At 36.2% G+C, this 14,796-nt stretch overlaps 1 protein-coding gene and 1 long non-coding RNA gene across 12 annotated transcripts in view; one reads left to right on the forward strand and one right to left on the reverse strand.

The window, feature by feature from the left end:
* The window catches only part of LOC108515815 (uncharacterized), a 47,653-nt gene extending 36,448 nt beyond the window's left edge, over nt 1-11,205 (reverse strand). For 3 of the 5 annotated variants that reach the window (XR_001881636.1, XR_001881638.1, XR_001881634.1), the window contains exons 1-2: nt 11,169-11,205; nt 8,632-8,857 (exon numbers count right to left, since the gene is read on the reverse strand). This is a non-coding gene — a long non-coding RNA (uncharacterized LOC108515815). Of the gene's footprint in view, nt 1-7,265; nt 7,591-8,631; nt 8,858-11,168 lie in introns of those variants that run through there. The other 2 variants (XR_001881635.1, XR_001881637.1) reach the window with 1 other exon arrangement.
* The window catches only part of MTHFD2L (methylenetetrahydrofolate dehydrogenase (NADP+ dependent) 2 like), a 181,155-nt gene that overhangs the window by 148,098 nt on the left and 18,261 nt on the right, over nt 1-14,796 (forward strand). For all 7 annotated transcript variants that reach the window (XM_017852964.1, XM_017852962.1, XM_017852961.1 and 4 more), the window contains one exon: nt 11,527-11,652. In XM_017852964.1, coding sequence (XP_017708453.1) covers nt 11,527-11,652 — 126 coding nt within the window. The remainder of the gene's footprint in view (nt 1-11,526; nt 11,653-14,796) is intronic.

Raw genomic sequence — 14,796 nt, forward strand, 5'->3', positions numbered from 1 at the left:
TCATGGTGAGGCTTTGGGTACATTTTAATAGTGGCTTTTAGCTCAGAATGAGATGAAGTCTTAAAATTAACAATAAGAGTGTTTTTTTCTTTTTCTGTTCTGACAGGCGCTTAACTTTATAAGATAATGCACTTTAGGGGTTTCTGGACAGCCAGAAGAAAGGGGAAACAAGCCAGAAGGAGAAGGAGAAGGAGAAACAGGCTGGGAGAAGAATAATAATAGGATAAAGGTCATTAAGTTTCTGTTGAAGTTTGAAGGAATCTAAAACAGATTAAGTATTTCACTTTTTTTTTTTTTGCCTCAATAAAGGAATCTTTTAAGGGAACAATTTTGACGTCTGAATAATTTTGGATACTTCCTCAAACACATTAACAATGCAGATTATTGGATGTTTAGAATTTTATTCCTTTATGTTCTAAGGCATCTCTCAAATGAACACTTTTGTTCATACCAAAACTCCTTGAAAATGTCTATTATAATTCTAAATTATCTTTAGTGAAACCAAGCCATTTAGAAAGATAATAAATATAAGAATTCAGGTTATGGCATAAATACATGTGCAAAGCAAGAGTCTGTCAGAGGGGAATGGTCTTCGGTTTAAACTGAGCCAAGTCCAGCAGAGTCTAGGAACCATCAGGTGAAAATACCGCTGTCTACCTCCTGCCTCAGCCCCACGTGGCCTGATGGCTGGGCCTTCTCCAGCTGCAAACCTCATACATGTGCAGTTTTCACAGACAGTAAGGTTTGGAGAAATTTCACAAGACACACTGGGAAAAGCACTCATAAGATTTTGGTAAGTGACCTGAGACAAAGTTTTCCAGAGTTTTGCAAAGTTCAGAGGAGCTTTCTGAATTTCTCGGTCCTCAAGATCAGTTTGATTTTTTTTTCTTTTTTTTCTTTTTTTTTCAAGTAGAGTTGGGGTATCACCATGTTGGTCAGGCTGATCTCCAACTCCTGACCTCAAGTGATATACCTCCTTCAGCCTCCCGAAGTGCTGGGATTACAGGCATAAGCCACCATGCCCAGCCTGTCAAGGTCAGTTTGAGGATGGATTTGTCTGGTTTACACCCATTCCCTTTCTGTGAAGTTTGCTTTTATAGAGATACAAAAAAAAAATGATAAGGATAGAGATATATAGTGTAGTTAGTAATAAAACTGATTTCTACCGAGGATAAAACTTATTCAAATCTGATCAATCGAAGGATTCCTTAAAAGGGCTTTTATTCATAGAAGACAAAATAAATGCAGTGCATGGGGAACTTTATGTAACAAAATATGGAAGAGGTCAGACTCAATGTGAGCCATACCTCATCATAACAGTCAGAGAGACCAACAGCTCCTTACCCTAGCAGGAATTTCAATAGACCACAAGGCACTCATGCTTTTGACTCAAGGTCTGGGATCACATACAAGAGAAGTTTTGACTAGATCTTTGTGGATCTTTAAGATTATTGAATGCTGGTTCCTCAAAATATTACCTGAACAATTCAATGGTATGACAAATCTTAGTTTATGGTTACTGTAGCATGGGTGAGAACTGCATTGACAGAGTCTTAGTAGCAGTAGTATGCTGAAGCTTGCTCCACCAGCCTGTGAGATTGATTCTGAGCATCTCTTCCCCAATCCATGTTCAGTGAGTTCACATTAGTAGCTTGAAGTCAGCCTTGGTAGGACTATTTATGTTATAGAAACCATCAAATTCTACACATCAGAGATATTTTTTCTCCTGGAGAACCAGTTAAACTTAGTAACATGTTAGGGTGTGGGGCAAAGTTGAAGTATTTATAAGATGTTAGAGTTTGTTTCAAAGCAAGTCTTTATTTTTTTATTTGTCTACTTTAAGTTCCAGGATACATGTACAGAATGTGCAGATTTGTTACATAGGTATCCGTGTGCCATGGTGTATATGTACCATGGCTGCACCTATCAAGCCATCACCTAGGTTTTAAGCCCTGCATAGGTTAGCTATTTGTCCTGATGCATACCCCACCCCCAACAGGCCCCAATGTCTGTTGTTCCCCTCCCTGTGTCCATGTGTTCTTATTATTCAACTCCCACTTATGAATGAGAACATGCAGTGTTTGATTTTCTGTTCCTGTGCTAGTTTGCTGAGGATGATGGCTTCTAGCTTCATCCATGTCCCTGCAAAGGACATGATCTCCTTCCCTTTTGTGGCTGCATAGTATTCCATGGTGTATATGTACCACATTTTCTTTATCCAGTCTATCATTGATGGGCATTTGGGTTGTTTCCAAGTCTTTGCTATTGTAAGTAGTGCTGCAATAAACATACATGTGCATGTGTCTTTATAGTCTTTATAGTCTTTATAGTCTACTTTGGATATATATCCAGTAATGGGATTGCTGGGTCAAATGGAATTTCTGGTTCTGGATCCTCGAGGAATCACCACTCTGTCTTGCACAATGGTTGAACTAATTTATATTCCCATTAACAATGTAAAAGGGTTCCCTATCTCTCCACCAGCATGTTGTTTCTTGACTTTTTAGTAATTGCCTTTCTGACTGGTGTGAGATGGTATCTCACTGTGCTTTTGATTTGCATTTCTCTAATGATCAGTGATGTTGAGCTTTTTTTTCCTATGGATGATGGACATATAAATGTCTTTTTTTGAGAAACACCTGTTCATATCCTTTGCCTACTTTTTGATGGGGTTGTTTTTTTCTTGTAAATTTTTTTAAATTCCTTGTAAATTCTGGATATTAGACCTTTGTCATATAGTGGATTGCAAAAATTTTCTCCTATTCTGTAGGTTGCCTGTTCACTTTGATGGTAGTTTCTTTTGTTGTGCAGGAGCTCTTTAGTTTTAGATCCCATTTGTCGATTTTAGCGTTTGTTGCAATTGCTTTTGGTGATTTAATTATAAGTCTCTGTCCATACCTGTGTTCTGAGTTGTATTGCAAGGCAAGTCTTTTAACATGCCTTATGGAGGTTTGCTTAGAACTGGATGATTATAATATGAAAGTTTAGGATTGGTGGATACAAAGAGAGGATTTTGAAGCAAGGGTTTCAAAACATCCTACAGAATCAGCTATTTGATGCTGCCTACTGAAAAATCAAAAGGTTTAATATTCATTAAATGAGTTTTTCATAAGTTCCTGAGACAAAAGCACTTTCAAATTTCATCTTTCTGAGCAAGACTTTCCTGGAGTAAGAAAATTATGTAGATGAAGACAGCTGAATAATAAAATAATGTTAATATTACAGCTTATAATATATAAGCTATGTGAGCATAGATGGTTTTGGTTCTCACATATAATGCTTGAGCCCTCAAATTATGTATAAAAATTAAGGATTGGTTCCCATGGAATTATGACAGCAGCAACAGAAAAAGTAAACTCATAGGAATCATTCACTTGAAATTATTCATTTTCAACTCTAACGAAAAGAAAAATATCCTGACTGTGCATCCTAATGATATATATCTTTTATTTATCTAATATTTAAATAGATTTTAATTCTATGTTATCACATGACGAGAATTTATATTGCATTTGTATATGTGAGGAATTAAACACATCAAGTCTTAGAAATTNGGAATCTTTTAAGGGAACAATTTTGACGTCTGAATAATTTTGGATACTTCCTCAAACACATTAACAATGCAGATTATTGGATGTTTAGAATTTTATTCCTTTATGTTCTAAGGCATCTCTCAAATGAACACTTTTGTTCATACCAAAACTCCTTGAAAATGTCTATTATAATTCTAAATTATCTTTAGTGAAACCAAGCCATTTAGAAAGATAATAAATATAAGAATTCAGGTTATGGCATAAATACATGTGCAAAGCAAGAGTCTGTCAGAGGGGGAATGGTCTTCGGTTTAAACTGAGCCAAGTCCAGCAGAGTCTAGGAACCATCAGGTGAAAATACCGCTGTCTACCTCCTGCCTCAGCCCCACGTGGCCTGATGGCTGGGCCTTCTCCAGCTGCAAACCTCATACATGTGCAGTTTTCACAGACAGTAAGGTTTGGAGAAATTTCACAAGACACACTGGGAAAAGCACTCATAAGATTTTGGTAAGTGACCTGAGACAAAGTTTTTCCAGAGTTTTGCAAAGTTCAGAGGAGCTTTCTGAATTTCTCGGTCCTCAAGATCAGTTTGATTTTTTTTTCTTTTTTTTCTTTTTTTTTCAAGTAGAGTTGGGGTATCACCATGTTGGTCAGGCTGATCTCCAACTCCTGACCTCAAGTGATATACCTCCTTCAGCCTCCCGAAGTGCTGGGATTACAGGCATAAGCCACCATGCCCAGCCTGTCAAGGTCAGTTTGAGGATGGATTTGTCTGGTTTACACCCATTCCCTTTCTGTGAAGTTTGCTTTTATAGAGATACAAAAAAAAAATGATAAGGATAGAGATATATAGTGTAGTTAGTAATAAAACTGATTTCTACCGAGGATAAAACTTATTCAAATCTGATCAATCGAAGGATTCCTTAAAAAGGGCTTTTTATTCATAGAAGACAAAATAAATGCAGTGCATGGGGAACTTTATGTAACAAAATATGGAAGAGGTCAGACTCAATGTGAGCCATACCTCATCATAACAGTCAGAGAGACCAACAGCTCCTTACCCTAGCAGGAATTTCAATAGACCACAAGGCACTCATGCTTTTTGACTCAAGGTCTGGGATCACATACAAGAGAAGTTTTTGACTAGATCTTTGTGGATCTTTAAGATTATTGAATGCTGGTTCCTCAAAAATATTACCTGAACAATTCAATGGTATGACAAATCTTAGTTTATGGTTACTGTAGCATGGGTGAGAACTGCATTGACAGAGTCTTAGTAGCAGTAGTATGCTGAAGCTTGCTCCACCAGCCTGTGAGATTGATTCTGAGCATCTCTTCCCCAATCCATGTTCAGTGAGTTCACATTAGTAGCTTGAAGTCAGCCTTGGTAGGACTATTTATGTTATAGAAACCATCAAATTCTACACATCAGAGATATTTTTTCTCCTGGAGAACCAGTTAAACTTAGTAACATGTTAGGGTGTGGGGGCAAAGTTGAAGTATTTATAAGATGTTAGAGTTTGTTTCAAAGCAAGTCTTTATTTTTTTATTTGTCTACTTTAAGTTCCAGGATACATGTACAGAATGTGCAGATTTGTTACATAGGTATCCGTGTGCCATGGTGTATATGTACCATGGCTGCACCTATCAAGCCATCACCTAGGTTTTAAGCCCTGCATAGGTTAGCTATTTGTCCTGATGCATACCCCACCCCCAACAGGCCCCAATGTCTGTTGTTCCCCTCCCTGTGTCCATGTGTTCTTATTATTCAACTCCCACTTATGAATGAGAACATGCAGTGTTTGATTTTCTGTTCCTGTGCTAGTTTGCTGAGGATGATGGCTTCTAGCTTCATCCATGTCCCTGCAAAGGACATGATCTCCTTCCCTTTTGTGGCTGCATAGTATTCCATGGTGTATATGTACCACATTTTCTTTATCCAGTCTATCATTGATGGGCATTTGGGTTGTTTCCAAGTCTTTGCTATTGTAAGTAGTGCTGCAATAAACATACATGTGCATGTGTCTTTATAGTCTTTATAGTCTTTATAGTCTACTTTGGATATATATCCAGTAATGGGATTGCTGGGTCAAATGGAATTTCTGGTTCTGGATCCTCGAGGAATCACCACTCTGTCTTGCACAATGGTTGAACTAATTTATATTCCCATTAACAATGTAAAAGGGTTCCCTATCTCTCCACCAGCATGTTGTTTCTTGACTTTTAGTAATTGCCTTTCTGACTGGTGTGAGATGGTATCTCACTGTGCTTTTGATTTGCATTTCTCTAATGATCAGTGATGTTGAGCTTTTTTTTCCTATGGATGATGGACATATAAATGTCTTTTTTTGAGAAACACCTGTTCATATCCTTTGCCTACTTTTGATGGGGTTGTTTTTTTCTTGTAAATTTTTTTAAATTCCTTGTAAATTCTGGATATTAGACCTTTGTCATATAGTGGATTGCAAAATTTTCTCCTATTCTGTAGGTTGCCTGTTCACTTTGATGGTAGTTTCTTTTGTTGTGCAGGAGCTCTTTAGTTTTAGATCCCATTTGTCGATTTTAGCGTTTGTTGCAATTGCTTTTGGTGATTTAATTATAAGTCTCTGTCCATACCTGTGTTCTGAGTTGTATTGCAAGGCAAGTCTTTTAACATGCCTTATGGAGGTTTGCTTAGAACTGGATGATTATAATATGAAAGTTTAGGATTGGTGGATACAAAGAGAGGATTTTGAAGCAAGGGTTTCAAAACATCCTACAGAATCAGCTATTTGATGCTGCCTACTGAAAATCAAAAGGTTTAATATTCATTAAATGAGTTTTCATAAGTTCCTGAGACAAAAGCACTTTCAAATTTCATCTTTCTGAGCAAGACTTTCCTGGAGTAAGAAAATTATGTAGATGAAGACAGCTGAATAATAAAATAATGTTAATATTACAGCTTATAATATATAAGCTATGTGAGCATAGATGGTTTTGGTTCTCACATATAATGCTTGAGCCCTCAAATTATGTATAAAATTAAGGATTGGTTCCCATGGAATTATGACAGCAGCAACAGAAAAGTAAACTCATAGGAATCATTCACTTGAAATTATTCATTTTCAACTCTAACGAAAAGAAAATATCCTGACTGTGCATCCTAATGATATATATCTTTTATTTATCTAATATTTAAATAGATTTTAATTCTATGTTATCACATGACGAGAATTTATATTGCATTTGTATATGTGAGGAATTAAACACATCAAGTCTTAGAAATTTCTTTTCAATATCTATAAAAATACACTGATTGAGCAACTATGTGCTTCCAATCATTTGCCTCTATAAGACAGCAATGTAAGTGGACTACTTAGTGTATTTAGCCTAACTAAAATAGAGATTTTGAATGTTTGTCATAATTCCAACCATTAAATATAATTTATATAATTTCTCTATCTTCTTAAGTAGAATGAATGATAGAGTCAAAGGTCAACACAACTTCAGAGATGAATTAGTTGGAAAAAGAAAGAAGAGGTTTTTCTAGTTTTAAATTTGAAAGGACAAAGGAGAATGTTTAAATCATAGAATTGAAAGGCATAACTAATACAGAAGTTTATAAGTCTGACAGAAGCTTGGAGAAGACCTAGATGCCTCCGTAGTCCCAACACCATGACGACAGCATGGAGGAGCAAAAGGGGTCCCAGTACCTCTATCGCTTGCATAAGAATGGTGAGACAGAACACTCACACAAATCAGCCAATGCAGATATGCAGCAAGAATAAACAGAAGCCTAGAATCCTTGGTGAGCCAGCTTCCCAAGGCTCAGGAAACTGCCCAGGGCGAATGGAGTGTCATCGGTGCTTGCCCCATTGTGACACAGCTGAGGGAACTCAATACACCCTAGACACCACTTGAATTGCTGAGCTCAAGCACCGGGCAACATCCCATTCTAGGAGGGAGGAGGACATAGCCTAGATTGTACCCAACACTTTATCTCAAGATGCCCCATTCTAGAACTAGAATGGGATAAAGAGAAAGTCTCTGTTAAGTGGCAGGGGAAAGAGCTGGGGCAGCCAAGGTAATCTGGGGACTTGTCTTCCTACAACTAACTTTCCCAGTTCAATCCCTTCTTTATTTTGAATATTGCTAGTAAGAAATAAGGACACTATACAGTTTCTCTTTGTGGTATATTATCCTTAGAATATTCTTTTACTGAGCTAAAAGATACTCCCTCCCTTTGTGTTTTTTCCTTTCTTCTCTCTGAAACAATATAGAGTAAAATCTTCCAGATTTGCAGTTTTTAACATATTGAAGAAACTGCTGTAGTTATTGGGGTTTTCTTGTTTTGTTTTTAGGTGTATGCATTTGTTTGTTTGTTTATTTCTGAGATAGGTAGCCTAAGTTCATTTAACCATTTCTCTAGTGCAGAGGTTTTCACTGTGTGGTCAGTGCACTGGTGATGGTCTGTGACTATTTCTTACCCTCTGCACACTATATGTTATAGGTCTGTAAGAAGATAGGGAGCTTGCACCAAACTGTAAATCAACACACCACTTATTTCATTGAAAAATTCTTCCTATGAAAAGTAATAATAAAGTTAGCTGAATTAAACTGTGTTTACTGAGATAGTTGCTTTATATTGTGGCACAAGATTTTATCTTTTTGCAGATCAGTAATAATTAATTGAACCAGCTAGTTTGATAGCAAGTGATAAGAATTTGACATGATTTCTAGACTGGTTCTAATCATTCTTCCCTACACCAGCCTCTGAAGTACAACCAACTATTCCAGAGAGTTTGCTAAAAATATATTGGAAAATGTTACATCCTTGTATCTGGAGACCATCTTAGTTTTGTATTGAGTTTTTAATCAAGTACAGCACTTCATGAGAATTGTACATTTGTTCCCATTCAGATTATTCTTGATACTTATAATCCATCATTCCAAAATTACAACCCAGTAGCCATTCTGTCCAATTTTGTGTCATTTGCAAATATGGGCTATGTAGCTACTGGTATGTTAAAAAAAAAAAAAGTCACTTAGACACCACCTTTAAAAATTTTTTTTCTTGAGTCCATGGTTCAGCTGATCAGTTATGGTAACCTTGACTCACTCATTTCTGACGAACTTTCTGGGGCCTGATCAAGCATCTGCTGTTACTGGTTGTTGGCAGGGAACTGATCAGTCTATTATGGCCTCAGCTAAAGTGACTCAGCTTTCCTCTACGGTACTTGTATCCTTCAGCAGACTAGCTTGAGTTTGTTCTCATGGCCATGATGTGGTTCCAAGGGAGACAAGAAGCACACAAGACCCTTGTAAGGATCAGTCCCACCGCTGGCCTAGAGTAAAGCAGAAAAAAGGTGAAAATGGATCTGGAGGAGAACAAAGATAAAACCATCACAATGCCAATGTGTTCTTTCAAATTATTTATTAAAAACTTGAACATGGTATTGACAAATACTTTTCACAGAAGATCTCAATAGACCTTACAAATGCATTGGTTAACAGTTTCATAATATGTTATTTAACTACCTATGATTCTATCAATAGATGCTTTCATCTAACCTATATTTTTCCATTTATAAGAGTTCAGTGAAAAGTTTTCTAAAATTCGATGCTGTAATTAAGAAATTACCCATCGTTTTCTGAACATAAATGACCATCACTGCATTATTTATAATAGCAAAATATTAGAAACACTGCAGGAATGAATACATTTTTATGGTAATCCATATAATGAATTAGTTCATATAACTTCTAATTTTCAAATAAAATGAAATGGGAAAATGCTAACATTTTAATTTAATAACAGTGGTGAGATACATAGTGAGACACAACATTAAGGAAATGCAAGTTTCATATTTTATATTTAATATATAAATATTTTGAAATCCTAGAAAGGAATATACTAAAAATACAAATACTTATTTTCTTTGGATAGTAAGATAATAGTGATTTTTATTTTCATATTAAATTTTTATGTATTTTCCAAATTTTCTACAGTGGACATATAAAACATCACTATCCAAAAAAGATAAACATTTAAAGTTTTTTTTCCATTTTGTAATTTTCCTGGGAATTAAAATCAAGCTCACACTTTCCTCTATTTTGAAAATTTTGCCATTTGTTCATTACCATTTAATATTCTCTGAGATGTTATAATAATCAGAGGGAAATTGGGATCTTTGCCATTAGCATAGAGGCTGGACAATAATAACTATTTTATGAATACTTGTATCTTGAAATTTTTTTCTGCAGCTATACTCAATGTATGTCTTCTTTTTCTATTGGATACCAAGAAGAAACAGGATTTTATGACTATTTGGAGCAAGGCATAATACCTACGTGAGAACCAATAAAAAAGACAAGTTCTATATCACAGGATAGGAAAGCAAGGGAAAAATACATCTCAAACATTGGTGACTCTTCTGTTACGTCACTGTGAGACTAAGGAAGCTATCCCACAGCTACATCTATGTTGACATTGACCATTTGTTTATAGCCTTTAAACTCTTGCTAGCAGTAAAAATCATGTTACAAGGTGACATTTAAGCCATCTGTAATGCTTAAATGGATAATACAGGTGCTAGAATGTCTCTAATAACACAGTGGGTAGGCTTTTCCTGCAAGAGATCTAGAATCCGAATGTGAGCAAATAACCTACCAGACACCATGTCCATCAGAAGCATTGTGATAGAATAATAAAGATGAACACAGAGTCTTTGATTCTCCTCCCACTGAGAAGTGGAGTCTCTGTTCCTCTTCCTGATCTGAGTGGACTGTGTTACTTCTTGACCAATAGTATATGACAGAAATGACATTATGCTACTTTCTCGGTCCAAGCATTAAGAGGCTGGTAACTAACACTTCTTGTCTCCTGGAACACTCGCTCTTGGAAACCAGCTGCCAGCCTGTGAGAAACCAAGCCCCATGGAGAGTTCATGCATATGTGTTCCATTGACAGCCTTATCTATGCTCCTAGCCAATCAGAAGCATCCGCTGCAACCATGTGAGTGAGTCCTTTTAGCCTGTCATGTCTTTAGATGACTCTAGCTTCAGACAGTATCTGACTCCAATTACGTGAAAGATCCTAAGCCAGATATATCCAGATGAACTCAGTCAACCCACAGAACCATAAGACATAGTAATAAATTGTTGCTTTAATCTACTAAATTTGTGGTTGGATTGTTCAATGTTATTTTTTAAGAAACTGGAACATTAATCTTAGCTGGTACTGTTGTACTTGAAACAAAATTTTAAAATAATTGCAGGAAATAGATGATGACATAAGATCTCTGTAGATCTATCTTTTAGACTGGAACAGATCAATAGTGAGGAGAGCTTACTATACTTTACACCTTTCAGAATCATATACAGACATTGTGATCCAAAGAAACCAAGAAAAAATAAAAAAGAAAGCTCAAGATAGCACTTAGAACTTCATGTTTGGAGTTGATGAGATGCCATTATGAGTATGGCATTTTACTGTTTACAACAACCCTGGGGAATGTTAATTATTATTATCCTCATTCTTTTATTTCTCCCTCCCTTCCTTTCTATCTCTCTCCCTTCCTCCCTCCCTTCCTCCCTTTCTTTCTTTCCCTCCTTCCGATTTCCAAGTTGCTTTCACTGTGCTCCACTCCACCATACCTCAGCAGGAGCCTGTCTCATGTCCGCAGTCTCCCCATGCCATTCATAGTATGTGACATGCAAAAGGATGCTGCTCAAGCAGGTATCCCTGTGATGTCAGATGAGCGATCTCTGAGGTGAGAGGGTAGCTCCTGCAGGATTTCATCCTCACAAGCCCTTATGTGCTGCTTTAATCATCTTTGTTCTTCTCTCAGATCAGAAACGATCAATGGCCTGTTTTTTAAGGAACAACATATTACACACACACACACACACATATGTGTGTGTGTGTGTGTGTATATATATATATATAAGCCTACCAAAACATATATATAAACATTTGTTATGCTGAAGGACAAACAACTCTTTTTGTTTTCAGGTATTCCAAAGTTGATTACGTCTGATATGGTTAAAGAAGGTGCTGCTGTAATTGATGTGGGTATCAACTACGTCCATGATCCAGTGACAGGAAAGACAAAATTAGTTGGAGATGTGGACTTTGAAGGTAATAAACCAATATCTTTTGATAAGTTAAGATTAAAAAAAATTCCACCTTACATATTTTAAAATAGAGAAGTTTCATTTATGGGGGAATTATTAACTTATTAATCATCACCTCTTTCTTCTGAGGGAAAAGAGTTCAATCAGACTTAAATATTTACTTTCTCCCTCCCTCTCTCTTTCCCTCCCTTTTATCCTTCCTTTCTTCCTTTTCTCCCTCTCTTCTAATTATATCATTAATATTTGGTTTAGGGATCAAATTTCTTGTAGTACAGTTTTTATTGATAGAATACAGCTGGCCTTTTATAGACCTGGGCATTGTTTTGAATTTTGGGAGTTGTCATCTTACTCTACGCTTAGTCAAATATGCTCTATTCTCAGCCATTCACTCTTAGAGCCAGAAGGCACCTTAGGGTGTGTCTGCCAACCTTAACTATATTTCAGATCTAGGTAGTTATCTAGATAGTTGATGTCAGTATTTTTCACTTGTGTTTTAGAGAGAATAAAGAAAAGGAACTAAGCTAGTTTTTGTGGTCAATGAAAGATATAAGGCAACAAATACGTAGCAGTAAAAAAAAATTCTAACCTGGTCTTCTCTTTACAAAAGGGGAAACTAGGCCCCAAGACTGATGTATTTCTACCTGCCTGACCCTCTAATCTGATTTTACTTCTGTTATCTTTGTCAGATATTTACCTACATTCAGATTTTCAGTGTAGCCTAGGAGTCTTAGATGTCTATGAAGGCACAAATATGGTAAAGCAAGTGGTGACATTTTTATGTTAGAAATATTTTTTGTATAAGACTGATTATTCTGGCCAAAAAATACAGTGCCACATCAAGAACTTCATTAGTTATAGATGTGCCCTTCTTACAGAGAAACTGAAAAGAATAGGTGGTGCCATTTTAAAAATAATTTAGATTTTGAATTTTCACTTAGAACCTGCTCATCAGCTGATAGTTTACCCAAATTCTAGCATATTGTTGAATAAAATTGAAAATGCAGTTAGAAGTGTCCTAGGATACTGGCCTTATATATGTGAGATTCTAAGATACATCAGGGACCAGATCCAAGTAAGCCATTTGAGCCTAAAAGAAAAAGAAAACCCTAAGGACACATATGTGCAACAATGCATTCTAGAGACAAAATGGTGTAAATAAGAGCAGAGTACAGATGTACCTTACCAAAGAAAACACTGCTGCCCTCATTGGCTGTAATACATTGCGTCCCTGACATGGTTGGAACTCTATTCTAGCAGTGATGGCTTTCGACATGAACATGTGTATCTGTATGCATATACCTATGTCTGTGTGTGTGTTGTGTACATGCTGAAATCACTAGGGAATGACCTCATTTATTTATTTAATGTTTCATGTTCAATCACTTAGGTCAGATATGGGTAACTTTCTCAACTTGAAAGAGTAAAGTGCATTTTATTTTAAAACCTGGCCTTATTTATTTTATTTACTGTCCTTCTGTTTCTTGATAACATTATAGTTATGCGTTCATTGCAAAATTACCACATTTGTGATGCACCCAGATGGCATTGACAACATGAGATAACCAGCTTGAGGCAAGAAAAGCAGGGATGTTTGCAGTTCACAGCCTTGACTGCCTGTAAGGCAAGCTTACCCAGCAGTTCAGTTTAGCACATTTTATAAGACTCTTCTCTCATAGAGTATTTTTTTGGTCTCATATCACTTCCATGCTTTCTTATTTTTAAGTAAGAATGTTTTTTGCTGAAAGTAAAAAGTATTCTGAAAGCAAATTTTACATGAGCATTTTTCATGGGTGTGTATACTTAATAGCACATATAGATACTCCATGTCACATGAAGTCTAACTTGGTAATGACTATTAAATCAAGTTGTAGTTCGGTGTATCTAAGTATATATAAAACATTTAAAAAGGAAATGGAAAAGAGACAGAGATATGAGATGAACAGGGCTGGGAGACCTAGCCTGTTGCCCTATAGCTTTACCACCTCACTAGCTGTCAGTGTTATCAGTTAAATGATAGCAATTATATTAGTGGCTCCATTCAGCTCTACTGTTTGGGGTATCTTGGACATCCAACAGAGCATTACCAAACAATCATGTAAAAGCACAGAAACTTTCACCTGGAAGGTCAAGATTTTCTAATCCTATCATAAAAGACACCCATATTATTAGTTGTATCTAGCTTGCCAGCGTGCTGGTTCATGGAGCCAGAGTACTAATGAGGACCTGGACTTGGTAAAGAAGGCTTTGCCAGTGAGGCCATGACTCAGCCACCCATAGGAGCAGGCAAGTGATAGGTTTTGACATGTTGCTCTTCAAGTTGTTCATCAGGACTTAACCTGAGGTGAGGGATGATCCCCCAACTGAGAGGGAGGAACTTTAAGATGGGTTGTGCTACAAAACTCGTAAGTAATATTTGGCTTCAAATTGCCACAGGGAAAGTGTGGTGGCTGCTTTGTGAGTATCGGTGAAAAGTTTCACTATAACTATAGCCAAGATAAACAAAACAGATATAGATAAAATCAATTGTTGAAGTAAATTGTCCTTGCAAAAATATTTGTTTCATTAGTAAAGAAAACTAGGTGACTCAGTTAAAGTAGATAACATTGATGGGAACAATTTATCGACATAAATGAGCAAAATGGCTGTGATGGAAAGGATGACAATGTCCCAGAGGATGTAGAAAACTTCACATTAAAGGAACCTGCAGAGAAATTTCATGCCATTGAAAGGGCAAAGGATAAAATGTTGGAAGCTGATTCATACTTAGAAAGGAATCTGCCAGTTCACCAAGGCATAGAAAAGATGCTTGCTCCTAATCATCCGTTGTATGACCAAGAAAAGGCAAGAACCATTCAAACTATACTTCGCAAAATGTTTACAGAGAAAAAAACAGTTCAGTTCTCAATGTTTTCAGCAGTTTAAGTTGTATTCGTTTTTAAATATTAGTTTAATTTTGCTAGTAGTTTTACTGTTAGTGAATACTAGTTTTACTATTAGTTTTACTACTAGTAAATAGTAATATTTGTTTTACTATTATCAGTAATATTAATTTTACTGTTATTTTTAATCCACTATACATTTATAAAACACAGTAAGAGAACTTTTAATGTTTTGACAAAATAATTTTAAAGGTCACTAAACAAATATA

The sequence above is a fragment of the Rhinopithecus bieti genome, unplaced genomic scaffold (assembly GCF_001698545.2).
Source record: "Rhinopithecus bieti isolate Rb0 unplaced genomic scaffold, ASM169854v2 scaffold_35319, whole genome shotgun sequence".
In the NCBI taxonomy this organism is placed as follows: Eukaryota; Metazoa; Chordata; class Mammalia; order Primates; family Cercopithecidae; genus Rhinopithecus; species Rhinopithecus bieti.